At 58.7% G+C, this 15,632-nt stretch overlaps 2 protein-coding genes across 2 annotated transcripts in view; one reads left to right on the forward strand and one right to left on the reverse strand.

The window, feature by feature from the left end:
• The window catches only part of ANKRD13B (ankyrin repeat domain 13B), a 31,731-nt gene extending 28,237 nt beyond the window's left edge, over positions 1–3,494 (forward strand). Inside the window, exons 9-15 of the mRNA XM_011940848.1 lie at positions 321–385; positions 608–738; positions 848–1,005; positions 1,139–1,291; positions 1,393–1,556; positions 1,629–1,705; positions 2,101–3,494. Coding sequence (XP_011796238.1) covers positions 321–385; positions 608–738; positions 848–1,005; positions 1,139–1,291; positions 1,393–1,556; positions 1,629–1,705; positions 2,101–2,329 — 977 coding nt within the window. The 3' untranslated portion in view covers positions 2,330–3,494. The remainder of the gene's footprint in view (positions 1–320; positions 386–607; positions 739–847; positions 1,006–1,138; positions 1,292–1,392; positions 1,557–1,628; positions 1,706–2,100) is intronic.
• CORO6 (coronin 6) lies at positions 3,495–11,587 on the reverse strand. The gene is made up of 11 exons (XM_011940849.1): positions 11,367–11,587; positions 9,906–10,166; positions 8,330–8,452; positions 7,753–7,882; positions 7,483–7,664; positions 6,191–6,310; positions 5,629–5,733; positions 5,393–5,538; positions 5,010–5,067; positions 4,674–4,904; positions 3,495–4,586 (listed from the first exon to the last, which is right to left on the reverse strand). Exons 2-11 carry the CDS (start codon positions 10,101–10,103, stop codon positions 4,461–4,463), a joined length of 1,419 nt encoding a protein of 472 aa, XP_011796239.1. The 5' UTR covers positions 10,104–10,166; positions 11,367–11,587; the 3' UTR covers positions 3,495–4,460.
• Positions 11,588–15,632: the final 4,045 nt, after the last annotated feature.

Here is a 15,632-nt window from a genome sequence, read left to right on the forward strand (position 1 = left end):
ACTGTGTTACCCAGGATGGTCTCGATCTCCTGACCTCGTGATCCGCCCGTCTCGGCCTCCCAAAGTGCTGGGATTACAGGCTTGAGACACCGCGCCCGGCCACTTTTTACTGTTTTAAGCTGTGCTCACAGAGGCCCTGGCCCCTGGCCCTTGGAGCCCTCAGTCCTCTTCAGGTGAAGGTGCCTGAGTATGTGGTTGGGTGAGCAGGCCCCACCCCAGGAAGCAGCCTCTTTCCTAGGTCTTGGGTGTTGTCACCTCTGATGCGGTGTCCAGGTGTGTGTGGAGCTACAGTGTCCTCTGAGATGCCACATTTCTTGTAGGCTGTAAGACGCCTCTGCAGTCCTTCCTGGGAATCGCTGAGCAGCACGGGGGCCCCCAAAATGGGGTGAGTGTGTGTAGGGGTACCCATAAGTGGAGGGGTGTGGATGTGGCTCAGAAGGAGGCTGGGGAGGCTTAGCATGGCCCATGTGGACCTCCTTTCCACAATGCCCAAGGCCATGTCAATGCCACACTGGCAGAGGGGACAGCTTGGCCCTGTGACGGCAAATGAGCTGGCCTGGCATCAGGAACTGAGGGGAGCTCCTGGGCCCCTCCCCATGTGGTACAGACCCTGATTACTCAGACTCTGAGCCAAGCCAACCCCACTGCCATCACTGCAGAAGAATACTTCAACCCCAACTTTGAGCTGGGCAACCGTGATATGGGCCGCCCCATGGAACTGACCACCAAGACACAGAAGTGAGGACCCTGCCGGTGCTGGGAGGGTGGGGGGCTGGGGCTCCAGGAGATGCTGGGAGGCCATGGCTTCCTGCAGTGTCCCTCACCCCTTGGGATCTGGTGGGGGCAGGTTCAAGGCCAAGCTGTGGCTGTGTGAGGAGCATCCCCTGTCCCTGTGTGAGCAGGTGGCCCCCATCATTGACCTCATGGCCGTCAGCAATGCGCTTTTTGCCAAGCTCCGGGACTTCATCACCCTGCGCCTGCCTCCTGGCTTCCCGGTCAAGATTGGTGAGACTGCACCGCCATTTCTCCTGAGCCAGTGGCGGGCGGGCCAGGGTTTAGATGAGGTTGGGGCGGGGCGGGGCTGAGGCTGAGGTGTGAGGAGTTGGGTGGTGGTGCCTGATGGTTTCCTCATCCTCAGAAATCCCGATCTTCCACATCCTCAACGCACGCATCACCTTCGGGAACCTCAACGGCTGTGACGAGCCAGTGCCATCGGTGCGAGGCAGCCCCAGCAGCGAGACGCCTTCCCCAGGCAGCGACTCCTCCAGCGTCAGCAGCTCCAGCTCCACGAGTGAGGCCCCCTCCCCGCGAGAACGCCTGCCCCTCGGCTCTCCCCGGGGTGGGTGGGACGGGCTTGCCCGGCCGTGCCTGACCCAGGCCCCGCGCCCCCAGCCTCCTGCCGCGGCTGCGAGATCTCCCCGGCGTTGTTCGAGGCCCCGCGCGGCTACAGCGTGATGGGCGGCCAGCGGGAGGCGGCGACCCGGGACGACGATGACGACCTGCTGCAATTCGCCATCCAGCAGAGCCTGCTTGAGGCGGGCAGTGAGTATGACCAGGTGCGTCTCCGCGGGTGCGCGGGTCCACGGGACTGCGGCGCCGCCACGGCTAATGCCCATGCCTTCCCGCAGGTCACCATCTGGGAGGCGCTAACCAACAGCAAGCCTGGCACCCACCCCATGTCCTACGAGGGTCGCCGACAGGACAGGTCAGTGCCCGCTGGGCCGGAGAGAATCCTCCGGAGAGGATCCTGTCTCCCCTAAGCCAGGACACAGCCCGGAGAACCCGCGGGGCCCTCGGCAGGGACCCTTCTGGTATCGGGATGGCTTCTGCCACTACTCTTTCCTGGCTCCAAGGCGGCAGTCACGGGGCAGGGATCGAGGCCTCACCGCGGCGTTCAGACTCTCCCCAGGCATTGACGGGGAGAACTTGGTAGGGGCTGGGCTCCCCCACGACCAGGTGGGGGCCAGGACGCCGCGGGACTGACGGCCTCCACTAGAGGGTGGTGGCCCCGGGCCATCCTGGAGCCTCCACGCCGTGTCCTGGCCCCGGCCGGTGGGTGGGTGCGCCCGGGAGCCCGCGACATTTCTTCCCCACCCCCAGGAGCGCCCCGCCCACGCCGCAGCGCCAGCCTGCGCCCCCGGCGTCAGTGCCCAGCCCTCGGTCCAGCTCAGGGCCAGGTTCCAGCGGCCACGTGTTCCGGAGCTACGACGAGCAGCTGCGGCTGGCGATGGAGCTGTCGGCGCAGGAGCAGGAGGAGCGGCGGCGGCGCGCGCGCCAGGAGGAGGAGGAGCTGGAGCGCATCCTTAGGCTCTCACTGACCGAGCAGTAGCGCCCCCTGCCGGGACCCTCGCCTGCGCCACGCGCGCCACGCCCAGGGCCAGGAGCCAGGCAAACTTTGGCCTGCGCGCCTGCAGAACGGCTGCTGGAGACTGGAGCCACTGCCTCGCCGGTGCAGCAGCGCAGCAGGCACGGTTCGGGGAGGGATTCGGCATGGCCGCGGGGTACCTTCCCAGGCCAGTGCCCTGGAGGCAGCTGGCACGGCCTGGTTCCCCTGCTTTGCTGTATGCTGATTCCCCAGCCCGCTCCCCTGGGCTCAGATCTGTCCTGGGGCGGAGCCAGGCGGTCCTGAGGGCGAGATGAATCCTTAGAGGAGCGCTGTCCCCATCCCTTGCTCCTTGTGGCCGGTCCGCATTTCTGTTCACTAACCGCACTCCAGGACACTGCCCCTGAAGCCTTTGCATCTCTGCTCTTCACTCCTGGGGGGCAGCTGAGCTCCTCGCGTGCTGTGTCGCTGCTTTGTCCCAGACACAAACCAGCACGTCTAGGGCCCAGCCCCTCCCCAACCCCGGCATTTCAGCGTCAAGTGCACTTACCGGGGTACCCGGCTCCCCCAGCCCCCACACCCGTCCTGGGTCTCAGGGTGGTTCCAGCTTCTCCTTGGGCAGCCAGAAGTTGGAGTCCCATCCCCCAAGGCACATCTTTTTTTTTTTTTTTTTTTTTTTTGTGATCAGGGAGTGTGTCCAAGGTAGCCCCCTGGCCTGGCCAAGCCCTGACTCCCTCATGGTGCCTCAGAGAGTGGGGAGCATATTGGGCTGGGTAAGCACTAGACCCGAGTAGACTGGACACAAAGGGCTCTCCCAGGGCCCTGGCACCACCCCCACCCCTTCCCACCAGCTGCTGCTAGCCTCTGTGGTTGTACATCCCACTTGCCCCCACACGGAGACTGACTCTAAAACCCTTCATCCAATGGTGCTAACCCCCGGCTCTCCCCTGCCCCACCTCACCCACCCAGAGAAGCACAGACCCCGCTAGGGGCAGGGGCCCACCGCACACCCTTGTCCCGGGCCTTCCCGGCTCAGCCCCTGAGGCTCAGAAGGGACACAAAAAGGGATGGAAGAAAAGAACAAAGAGAAACTGTTCCTCCCACCCACTTCCCTGATGCCAGGGGCACCAGACTGATTCTGAGGCACAAATAAAAGAGGCTTCAAACCGGAGGCTTTTGCTACCTGACTTTACTGGGGGGGGGGGGGACGCCTACGGTGTGGGTTGGGGTCCTTCTGAACCTCAAGAGTGGGGAGAGCTCTAGGGTAAGAGACTGCCTGGTGGGCCCTGAGCCCAGGAGTGCATCGCCAGGTCTCCCAGGAGCCTGGGGGTAGCATTTGCAGAGGCTGGGGGTCTTGTTCCCCTCACTCCCACCCATGCAGGAGGCACAGACTGAACGCTTAGTAAAATGTTTCATTCAGTACGTCTTGTTTTTCTGAGAGAGGCAACAGCAGAGGGTTGGGGGCAGTGTGTGTGTATTTGTGATGAACCTAATTCCTCATGCCACTTCTCTCGAGATTTCTCCGCGAGGGCTGCCGCGAGGAAGCCGCCCTCGCCCCTGTCGCTGGAAAGAAGGAAGAGAGCGCTCTACCACAGACCTCTGTGGGTGTAACCACTGGGTCCGGCTCTGCAGCAAACGGGATGTGTATGTGTCTGCAGAACTGGGGTGACGCCCATCTGGTTTACCACTCAGGGTGATGGAAACCAGTGAGCTGATTAGGAGAAGCGCTGTCATTTTCCCCAGCCTGGGGGGACCCATCAAATCGCCACCCATCTGAGGTCAAGCTCAGGCTCCAATGTCCCCAAGCATCGCGTAAATACTAAGCACTTTCCCTGCCCTGGGCAGAGGACAAAGGGGGACACCACCTCGCCGTGCAGTACCATTGCTGGGCCCCCCAGACCTCCCTAGGCCAGCTCCAGCCGAGTCCCAGACGAGGCGCGCCGTCCAGCCTCCGCCGGACCGACGTGGGTCTCCCCTGTGCTCCAAGAGTTATGGTCTCCCGTGAGGGGCGGAGTTCCCCTCCCAGTCCCGCCCCCGGCCCCAGCCCAAGAGGGCGGGGTCCGGAGTCCGGGACCAATAGCTGGGGCGGGGCCGAGCTTGTGCGCCCCGCCCCGCTCCGCCTGCCTGGCGCGCGGGGCTAGTCCGTGCCGTCCACCAGCTCGCACAGCATGTTCTCCAGAGCCGTGATGCGCTGCTCCTGGGCCTGCACCCGCTCGCGGAGGGCCTTGATCTCCTCCAGCAGCGTCTCCAGGGTGTGCTGCTGCTGGGGCGGAGGACGGAGAGGCCGTGTCGTATAGGGGCGGTAGGGGGAAATGTAGATTGGGCCAGGGTGCAGCAGGGTCGATCTTACCGACAAGGGGGTGTCGCTGGCCGACTGGCTGCGGCGGGGGACGGAGGGCGGGCGCACGTCCAGGATGTTGCGCTTCGTGACCCGGAGCTCGCGGTGCTTCGGAGGCACGTAGCCGTCCCTCAGCGAAATGAGCACGGGATCGGCGTCCTGACCAGAGAGCCATTCGTCCGCTTCTAGGGCCGGCTCCGGGCCCGGCGTATCCGGGTACAGATCGTCCTGGAACAGGTCTGACTGCGGGGTTGGGTGGGACAGGGAGACCTGCGTGAGAGGGGTGCGGGGCCTGCTCCGCTCCCTTCCGCCTAGTAGCCCTGCCCAACCCTTCTCCCGGCCCCTCACCTTGCGGGGCACAGTCATGATGATGGGTTCACACTTTCTTTCGTGTAGCTTGTAGAACCTATAAGGGAGCAGGGTTCAGCACCCCCGCAGACTTCCACGTCCTTAACTTCTCCTGTCTAAGACCAAGGGGGTTGGAGGCCAACACTTGCTGAGCGCCTACCATGCATATTGCACATTACACACATTATTGGTTCTATAGTAAAAGACTGAAGTTGAGAATGTAAGGCTAGTGAGCGGTGGATCTGGCACTGAAACAGAACTGTCTTATCCCCCTTTCCCCCTTTTCCAAAGCACTGCATTACTGGGGAAGCCCCGTGGCTAGGACCCGACATGAGTGGGGGACAGAGGCGGGCAGGTGTTCGGGAGGGGCCAAGGCCGCTGACCGGGCGATCTCACACTTGCTGACATCCAGTCCCCTTTTGGGCATGAAACCCATGCCTCGCTGCGGCTCTTTGCTGCTGAACGTGTTCAGGTAGTGCACGAAAGGCGGCTCGTCGGTAATCTCAAAGTACCGAATGCTGCTGTCGCCCTGCAAAACCAGTCGGTTCAAGGGCGCGCCCGGACAAGGCCCTCCATATCTCCATCCAGCCCCGTGTTCTCCCTGCCCGGCCGTGAGCACCTTGCCACACAGGTAGACGATGCTGGAGTCGGGATCGTAAAAGGGCAATAGGACCCCGTTGCTTGTGTCCATCTCCTGCAGTGCCACTGGCTCCTCGAAGTTGTTCTGCCCGAGTACAGGAGGCGTGACCAGCCCTGCCCCACCCTCCCGTGCTACTTCGGGACCCCCAGAAGCCCCTTTACGCTTCCTGGCCTTCCCAGACCGTATGCCCCAAACCTCTAGTGACCAGAGTTGCAGGCCCCTCCCCCGGGCACATCTCTCCTCCTCCCCTGCGCACATCCCTCCTCCTCCCCGGCACATATACCCGCTGCGCGCCGCATGCAGTCACAGCAAACCACCCCCAGGGACTCGGCATCACCAGGTGGGGGCGCCAGCGCAGGATCCTTCACGCGACGCAGCAAAACTGGGCAGAGGGGTGGGTGTGAGAATGGCAGGCGCTGCAGAGGTGGCAGCAGCCTTCAGTCCTGTCCAGGTGGGCATGCCCTGCGGGTGGGGGGCGCCTGGCCACTCTCCCGTGATGCCAGTCCCCGGGGCACACACCCCAAGCCTCCAGCTGCGTTACCGGGTCCCACAGGCCCAGCTCTCGCTGGCTCATGCGGGTGAAGCCGGTGGTGAAGATATGGCCCTGTCGCGTGAAGACGGCCCGCATGGGCCTCATCCCCTCGTGGGCCGCAAACCTTTCCTGGGGGGAGGGGGAGACAGGGAGGGACATCACCCAGCCGCCTGCTCTGAGGAGCATGGAGGGACGAGCAACCAGCTTGCTGACTTGGGTGTCCGGGGTGGAGGAGCGGAGGCGGGGAAGAGACAAAAGGGGCCTAAGCACTCAGCTTCCTGCGGGGCCACGGCTGGCCCCTGACCTGGAGAGCATCCGGGCCTGGAGAGAGCAGGAGGCACGCGGCTCTCAGCCGATCCCGAACCCTTAAGCGCGCTCAAAGGCCGATCCCTGGAGCAGGGGTGTCTGCTGGCTCCCCGGAGTCGCAGGGAGGCTTTTCCTGAACGGGGAGCTCCCCGCTCAGCTTGGGCCTCTTGGGCGCCAGCCACAGCCCGGGAAGGCGCTCCTGGCGGACCCAGCGAAGGAGCGAGCTAGCGCGCACGGCGCGGCCTGGCCTACCGGGTCCCAGAGCGCGAGCTGCCGCTCACTCATCCTGCTGAAGCCGGTGCTGAGCAGCTTCCCGTCTGCGGTGAAGACAGCCCGCAGCGGGCGGGCGCCCTCGTGAGGCCGGGCTCTCTCCTGCTCGCGGGGTTAGTGGGTTAGAGCGCCCGCACGCCCGCCCGACCGCGCTCGGCGCTTGTGCTCCACGCAGACATGCAAGCGGCCCACGCACCCGCACCCCAGGTTAGACTGAGGCCGGCAGAGCCAGGGCCTCCGCCCACCCAGGGCACCCGGCTGGGATAAGCAACGTGCAAGGGTTGCCCCCATCCCCCGCCCAGCGGGTCCACAAGGAGAAAGGGCCAGCCCTCCAGCCAGTGTCAGGCCCCAGACCCTGGAAGATGCGTCTGGGTGCCGGCTGAGAGGAGAGGGGTCCGGGAGCTCAGGTTTCATGCAGGTTCTGGTGGGAGGGTGGAGTTTCCAGCTTCTCCCCTCCTCAATCCCAAAACGAGGAGCCCTTTTCTGAGCTTCTGAGATGCAAGGGAGGGGAGGGAACAGGAGCCCGGCAGAGAATTGCAGGCTGGGGGCTTACTTAGGGCAGAGACCTGTTGTGGTTGCAGAGACGGGGGAAGAGGGCTAGTCTCTGGAGCAGGGATGCGACAGGTGAAAGCCAGGACCAGGGGCTCTGATAATGGTGGGTACAAGGTGCTGACAGCCGGCCACTGGTCAGGGGATGCTGGGGAGTGGCTAGGCCAGGCACTCACCGCCACCACTTGGCCTTTTCTGGGGTCAATGATGCGCAAGGTCTTGTCCTTGCAGGTGGTGGCTAGCAGGCTACCGTTCCTGTTCCAGCACACACTGTGGATGACGTCTGGGTGCATGTCATCCAGGCTCAGCAGCACCTCCCCGGTGCCCACATTCCAGATGATGATCATATTGTCACCACCTGCCCAGAGTGGCCAGGCATGGTCACCTGGGTCCCGCCTTTGCCACCACCCACCCATCTAAGGGGCACCCCTCCCTCGCCCCCAGACCTGCACTGAGCAGGACGTTCCTGGCAGTAGGGTGCCAGGAGAGGATGCCCACACGCTTGGAGTGGCCCTCAAGTGTGATGATAGGTTCCGTAATGTTGCGCATGGGGGTATAGTCTGGAATCTGCCACACCTGGGTAGGAAGAAAACGCATGAGGTAGGTGGAATGAGGAGCCACCCTGTCCCTCCACTCCTTCCCTACCGGCTCTCTTGAGTGGTAAGGGTCAAATGCAGGGCAAGATGTGGTGGCGCATGCCTAGGGCAGAAGCAGCTGAGAGCCAGGAGGGGGCACTGCCAGCTCTCCAGACACCTCCCATTCACTCCAGCAGGGAGACTTCAGAGCACTGCCCTGCTGCTCTGCAGGCACCACGTTGGTTGGCCATGGCTATAATTAGTCCTAAGCAGTGCATCTTGGGAAGGGGTAGGCAGGTAGCTAAAAATAGTCTGGGAGCTGGGCAGGGCAGGGCTCTGGGACCCAGCACCTCCCTTATTACCACCCTTAGCACCTTCCCCAGCACAGGTGAGGCAGCCTTCCCCGCTCCCCTGCTCAACTGCCCAGCAGTAGCCCCCTGGCTCCTACCATGATGGCGGTGTCGTCTGAGGCACTGGCGATGACATTGTCATTGTGTGGACACCAGTCAATATCCAGCACAGGGGCAGTGTGCCCAGTGACCAGTGGGTAGTTCTTATCCACTCGCCCTGTCTGAGGGGTTAGAGAGGAAGATGTGGGGCTACGTTCCTGTGTGTTTTTTGGGGAGTGGGTAGCAGATCTGCTTACACCTCAGTTCCCTATTATCTATTTTCTTTTTGCAGATCCCTCTCCACATTTCTAACCCCATCCAGTCCACTTGCTGCACTTTACTGAAGGCAGAGTTGAAATAGTTTAATATTAGGGACTCTGACACAGAGAGGTAAGATGGCCTCACCAAGGACACACAATAAGATACTCATAGAGCTGAGATTTGAACTTTCCAGTCCAGTGCGCTTCCAAAGACACCTACTTGGAGGAGGCTGTTCTTCAGCCCGTTCTCCTATTGAGATGTCTGTGGGAATCTCCTGGTGGAAGAGGTCGAAGTGAGGTAATACTGTAGTGCTGGACAGCCCTTTCCTGGCTCCCTTGGCAGATCTCTTCCTTGTGAACCACTTTCACCTTGGAACCACAAGCGGCAAGCAGTCCTGGTGCCTACTATCCCCAAATGGGAGCTGGGGGCCCACGTATTTTTTGGTCTTCACAGGCTGCTTGTGGGGGTTCTGAGACTTCTGCAGGGACAGGCACTGGTCCAGACCAGGCAGTGGGGGAGAGGGTGGCTATGTGGTACTGAAAGAGCAGACATATTGGGGGAGGAGGCAGCTCCAGCTGAAATTTGAGCCCTGGGGTCTGTGTCCCAGGATGGTGTCTGCATTGTCTGGGGTGAGTCACTGGCTTTGTCAGGCCTCTTCCTGACCCTGCCACCGGTGGAGCCTCCCCTAACAAGGTGTAGGGGCCAGAATCCAGGTCAGGGTCATACCTTGGGGGTGGGGGGGAGTCATCCTTGGGATGTGGATGGCCAAGGGGCTTGAGATTATGAAGCTAACATGGCAGTCAGTGCCTGGTCCCCATCCTAAGGGTAAGGAGGGCTCTGGCCTCATGTATCATGTTCCCCTTCCTTTCCCTTCCCTTTCTTTCTACTTCACTGCAAGAGTCCTTGGAGGTAACCAGGGACTCTTTGGATAGAGCCTGACCCTGTCCTCAGTTTGCTGCTCTGAGATGTGACTTAATCAAATGGTCATGTTGGGCTAGGGAGGAGGTTTTCCACACCCAAAACATGAGGGGATGCGGCATCAGGAGAGGCAGTGATGGAATCTGGCCAAGCTTGGCTGCGCTGTGTCCCAACCATCTCTATCAGCCGGCTCCCCTTCTGGTCCCTGCTGGGAATGGGGCGGTGCGTGGAGAGGCGGGAGGGCTAGGGAGTGGGAGTAGGCCACCCTGAGGGTGGGGTGGGGGGTGGTGGCCTCCCCTCTGGTCCTTGAGGGCTTGGGGAATAGGGAGGAGACAATCCACACAGACACTTCTCCTGACTGTGGAATGCAACTAGGTGAGAACACAGGCTGCCTCGGGAGTTCCCAGGGGCCCCAGCCAGTGTCCTCCCACTTGCTTCCTTTCCCTGGTCTCTCACCTTGGCCAGAGGCAGGACGATGAAGGCACCGCCGCCTCCAGCCTCCACAATAATGGCCAGGAATTTGGGGTTGACGGCACAGAAGGAGCTGTCCCATGTGACCTTGGACACACGGATGTCCTCATAGGCCTGGTCGGCCTTTGCTGCCTGCCCAAACACATGGCGGAACTTGCTTTGCCGAACCACACGTCTGCTCATAGCTGCGGGCAGAGAGGTAGGATCTCAGTGCCCAGAAATGCCTTTGGTCCTTAGTCCTGTGAGCTGTGGGAGGGAGGAGGAGTGGAGGGGTGGCTGATGACAAGGGTTATGTGGTCAGGAGTCAAGTATAAGTCCATATAGTGTCTGGTCCTAGAAGCAGGGAGCTTTCTTCAAGGTGGTCAGAGTATGGGAAAGTTATTTTGCTGTGTAAAATGCTGTTTACTGTAAGGGGCTAGGATTTGGGGCCTGACTTCTCCATAGAGACCCAGGCTGAGGGGATTGTGGAGCCTAACGGACTGAAAGCTTTCTGGACGTTGGAATGTTTTTAGGAGGAGCCTCAATGCCACACTGCCCGCTCCCTATCCCCCCCCCCCGCCCCGCTCCGACAGTCTTGATGAGTATCTCTTCAGGGAAGTGATTGTAGCTCCCAGAGGCACCCTGTCCAGAAGCAGAGGCCTTGACCATTGGATCTTGGCTTAAAGCCAGGTATGGGGCCAGGACTGCACCACCACAGGATCCCGAACTCGCATCTCTGGAATAGTTCAGGCAGATGGGGTTTTGCCTTTTTCTAAAAATTTGCCAAGGGGGAAGTTCCTCCTGTCAGCCAACCTGAGTCCTTTCTGCTACTGTTTTCATCCCATGCCTTGTGGGTGGACGGGTGGCAGCACAGAGTGAGGTGGGTCCCTCTTCTCCCACTCCTCTCTGCACTGGCTTCTCCAGGGAGCCCTGATCATGGTCTTCTGGCTTTTGCCTACCATACGCTTGTCTGGTTTCTCCTCTGGGTCCCCCGCCCTGGTTGGGCCTTCTTCCTAGTGAACTCTTCTAGGGGTGGGATCCTCAACCCCATCCTCCACCCCTGCCCCCTCCGCGGCCAGGCCAGATTTGCAGGGATGGGGAGGGTGTGGTGCCTTTTCTCCAGCTAGGGCCTCTCTAGAGGACACACTGAGTACTCCCAAAGCCCCAGCCAGTGGCTCCTGCCCCACCCCAGCCCCAGCATCCGCGTGCCCTTCAAGGCGCGTCTGCGGCCCCGAGCCTGAGGCCCGGCCTCCCCGCACCCTTCTCCAGCCTCCTGCCCCAGCACTGCGTTCTTGCGAGACGAGGTGTCTGCGCCCTCCGGGAGCGCTGGCCAAATATAGACACCACGTCCTCCCATCCCGAAACCGAATTTGGCGGCGCGGGGGGAGGGGGCGCAGATCTCCGCCCCTCAGGGACCCTGCCCGTTCTGCCGGCTGCGGTGGCGGCCGCGTGTGGGGGGCTGGGTACCTGGTCCTGCGCGGGCTGCGGGGCGCTCACGCTGCGAATCCTCTGCGGAGGGGGCCCGAGTGCGTAGGGGGCCGAAGAAGGCGTCAGGGCGAAGGAGCTGGCTCTCCGGGTGTCCGTAGTATCTGGGACCCGGGTGTCCGGCTCCGCACTCAGGCCGCTGCCTGCGGCTCTCCAGGGCCCTGCGCCTCTGCAGCCCCAGCTGCTGCTGCCATCAACCTGAGGGGGTGGGGACTAGCTTAGGGGCGGGGCCAGAACCAAAGTTGCCCCGCCCCCTCTAGCGGCGGGAAAGTCGAGCGCCCCCGACTGCGCTCCCAGCTTCCGCCGGCCTCGGAGAAGCATCAAAAGTAAGTGTGCCGCTGTGTGCTGGGTACGCACGCTCCTTCCCTCCCTCCGTGACTCGTGGGTAAGCTGGGGAGGCTCGGGTTCGCAGACCCAGAGCAGGACGCTTGGAGAGGGAACCGGCGAGGGGGCGTGTGCCCCTAGAGCCGGCAGCCGTGCGAGATCAGGTGCCTCCGCCCGCATTCCAGCCGCAATCGCGCTCCCAATTTAGCTGTCCCGACCGGCCGGGGCTGCGGGACTGCACGTCCAGGCCTCTCTGGGGGAAAGAAGCCCTAGAGGATGAGGTCCCAGGCAGATCCTGATCTAGGGCAAGTGCGAGGGCACCCGACACGGGGCTGTGAATGTTATTGTTATGAATGGCAATAGCGATCATTTGAGAAACCTAAAATGCTGGCTGTGTGCTAGGCATTTCACCCCATTAGAGGGGATTCCATGGAGCAGGGCAGGAAGCAGCTGAAAGACCAAGGAGAGGACCGAGTGTAAAGTGAACCCACCTTGACACTCCCTCCCCTCCAGATGCCGGGGGAAGAGGCTGGCACAGGTCTCTAGTCACATTTTAGGGGTCAGAGAAGCCAGCCCAGAGGCCAGACCCCTAATGTTTTCTGGGCCTTGTTTGAATTGGTGCCCGACTGTGTTCCAGGTTAGCTTCCCCCATATCCCCCAATATTCACAGAACTGAATGCTGACCGAGGTCAAGGAGATTAAAGATAAACTGATCAAAATACAGCCAGTGAAGACCAACCAGTCCCGTAGCTCCAGCCTACCTAGTGTCTTCACATTGTCTGGATTTCTTCCCTTGGATCATAGGGGCATCTGGGACCAGTTATTCCTTCCCACTCTCTAGGGCACACCTGGGAGCGAGTGAATGGAACACAGCCTTCCGGAGGGCAGATACCAGCACTGGGGAGAAAGGGGAGGGAAGGTGGTAGAAACCATGAAGGGCCCCACAAGGCTCCTTTGTTTCTCAGGAAGAGTCCAGGTGGCTTGTAGGGATAGAATCAAATCAAGAGTCAGTGGCTTGTAGGGGAACAGAATAAAAAACTGTTACGAGTGCTCCAGAAATAACTCCTGGCATAGGGGTGCGGGGGCAGGGTATGAGGGGTACATGAGTCATCTCTCTTTTACCTAAAGATTCCAGGCACAGGATTAGGAGGAAAATACCTGAGTGACTCAGTTGCTCCTTTACAACAATAACCCATGCTTATGTGCTAGGCACTGGCACTGTTCTAAGGGCTTTATACGTATTAATTTCATACTCTTAACGATCCTCTAGGCTGGTCGCGGGTGGCTAATGCCTGTAATCCCAGCACTTCGGGAGGCTGAGGCAGGTGGATCACCTGAGGTCAGGAGTTTGAGACCAGCCTGGCCAACATGGCAAAACCCCATCTGTACTAAAAATACAAAAATTAGCCAGGTGTGGTGGTGCACACCTGTAATCCCAGCTACTCAGGAGGCTGAGACACAAGAATTGCTTGAACTTGGGAGGCGGAGGTTGCAGTGAGCTCAGATCATGCCACTGCACTCCAGCCTGGGTGACAGAGTGAGACTCTGTCTCAAAACACACACACACACAAAAACAAAAAACAATCCTCTAAGGTGGGTACTGTTATTATCCCTATTTAACAGTTGAGGAAATGGAGCCACAAAGAGGTTAAGTGACTTACCCATCACAACCTCAACAGGTAGTTGATGTAGCTATGATTCTTACCCACGTCGTCTGGCATCTGGTCCATGCCTTTCAGCAGCATGCATTTCTATCTCTCCCTGAAGGACAGTGCCACTTTATCTCACAAGTGCTGAGCTAAAGCGTAACAGAGTTTATACTGTGTGGCACAGAGGGAAGGATGCCGGGAATGAATTAAAAAACTGGTTCCAGTCCTGGCTCAATCGCCATATTTTTACAGCTCTCTGAACAGGATTGGGTCAGATTTTTTCCAACTCTGCGCCACTCCTTAGCAGAGTGGGGATTTTATGTGCTGCCTCCTCTGAAATGGCACTTCCCCTACCCCACCCTCCTTCTCTTTAAACAGAACAGGAGACTCCCTTCTAGAGTGAAGGGCTTGGGACTAGGAAGCAGGAATCCTTCAATGCATGCTCCCTTCAGTTCCATCATCTAGGAAGGGCGGTGCTTTCTGAGTACAGTGATTCAGATATTTGCTTGGGCCTGGCGTAGCTCGGCCCTGCCCTCTAGCCTTCTTCTGGCTGCCAAGGCCTGGCAGAGCTGTGAGTGGGCAGAGTTAAGGCAAGAAGAACCAATGAAGGAAAGGAGCTAGTTGGGCTTCGTGCCTCCCTTTTGAACTGTTAGCTCTGAACGGCAATCCATAGAAGACAATCATAGATTTCATCTTTTAGGAGGCCATTTTCTGGATGAGGTAGCTGGCAACTTAGCCATGATTTGGTCCATCTGCTCTGGCTAGAAAACCAAGACTGAGCTTATCTAGATTGGTCAGGGATCCTTAGAATATTTTGTGAAAGCCCTTACCTTCACCATCATGCACTCCAGCTAAAGACCAGCACTGTGCCCCTCCCACTTGATATGGACGATTCAGAATGAAGCAGGTTGACTTTAGTTCAAAGCAGTTTTTCTCTTTGGCGGGGGGGGGGGGGGGGGGGGGGGGGGGGGAGCGGGGGAAACTTCAGCAAATTTTGTTAGCAATTGGGAACTGGAAACTGAGCTCTTCCTAGATGATAGCCCTGCCTTGTATGTGATGAATGGCACCACTAAATACCTCAAGATGTTCATGTCCCATTTTTAGAAATTTTTCAGTGGCCTGAGGTGTTTCATTTATTTTTGGGGGCTCAGCTCTCTCTTCAGGGTGACATGATTGGGATCAATCATTGAAAACTACTGCTGTTCACTGTGTTTCCTCTTCTGACCCTCCCTCTTTCTCCAGCACCTCCCTCCTTTATTGCATCTGATGAAGTACACGTTTCATCTTCAAAATAAAAATTTATTCAATCTGTAACAAGAACATTGAATCTGCACATTTGCGCACAAGTTCACATTTAAAAACAGCGGAGCACATCAGTAATAAAAAAACCTATGATACAAGTGGAACATCCCAACCACCAGGAAGATTAAGGAAGGAGGTGAGACCACTCTATATTCTGCTTCAAATGCCTCAAAAAGGTCCCAGAGATTCCAGGGAGCACCTGCTTTAATAAAATGTGAGCATAAAAGTTTGGGGTGGCTTGGGGCAAAGGTAACAGTCAGAAGGAGAGTCTTCTGGACTTGTTTTCCATGTTAGAACAAGTCCTGCAGAACAAAGCAGAAAGAAAAAAAAAAAAAAGGCACCTTTAGATATGCCAAGCAAACCAAAACCCAACAAAACGTAAAATTCAAACATTTCCCTGTGGGCTTACAAGCACTTCAGGGCCAGTTACCCAGTTTTTAGTTTGGGTATTAGCTCTGCATGTGTACACAGGACGCTGCCACCAGCATTGCTTTGAGGACACAGATGGCAGCACCAGTCAAATGCCTCTTAGGGGATCTTCAAGCTGATTAAGGATGATTCCAGTTTATAAATCCTATCCTAGATCTCTGGGGCACTGAGAAAATGAGGCTGGTTATCTTCTCATAGCAGGAACCAGGGCTAGTCACCCTCCATTTCCAGGCTGGAAAAGTACAGAAGCACCTTGCAATAGCTCTTCATGGCATCAAGGGACCCCACACCCTGGGAGAAGGGTTAGGAGTGTGCAGCTTCCTGCTTTGGTAGCAGGCCTTTTCCTAATATGGGTGTCAGAGGAGTTGAGGCAGCAAATATGCTTGTGTCTAATACATGCCTTGATCTTTTAGTTAGGAAGGGAAAACAAAGTCCAAGATGCTTTTAAGTTGGATTGATGCTGAAACAGCTAAAATTTCATCTTATCCACCATCAAAAGCAAAACAAATTAAACAAAATGACACTAGCCATTCACCATTACAAC

The sequence above is a fragment of the Colobus angolensis genome, unplaced genomic scaffold, assembly GCF_000951035.1.
Source record: "Colobus angolensis palliatus isolate OR3802 unplaced genomic scaffold, Cang.pa_1.0 Scaffold193, whole genome shotgun sequence".
Taxonomy (NCBI): Eukaryota; Metazoa; Chordata; class Mammalia; order Primates; family Cercopithecidae; genus Colobus; species Colobus angolensis.

What these genes read in the sequence shown, in the direction of transcription:
- CORO6 (XM_011940849.1), bottom strand. Translation starts at nt 10,103, where the DNA reads ATGAGCAGACGTGTGGTTCGGCAAAGCAAGTTCCGCCATGTGTTTGGG. An exon ending in GAAAAGGCCAAGTGGTGGCG is followed by an intron (nt 6,311 to 7,482) that starts GTGAGTGCCTGG and finishes CCCTCCCCCCAG; the next exon opens with GAAAGGTTTGCGGCCCACGA. An exon ending in TCGTCTACCTGTGTGGCAAG is followed by an intron (nt 5,539 to 5,628) that starts GTGCTCACGGCC and finishes CTGGTTTTGCAG; the next exon opens with GGCGACAGCAGCATTCGGTA.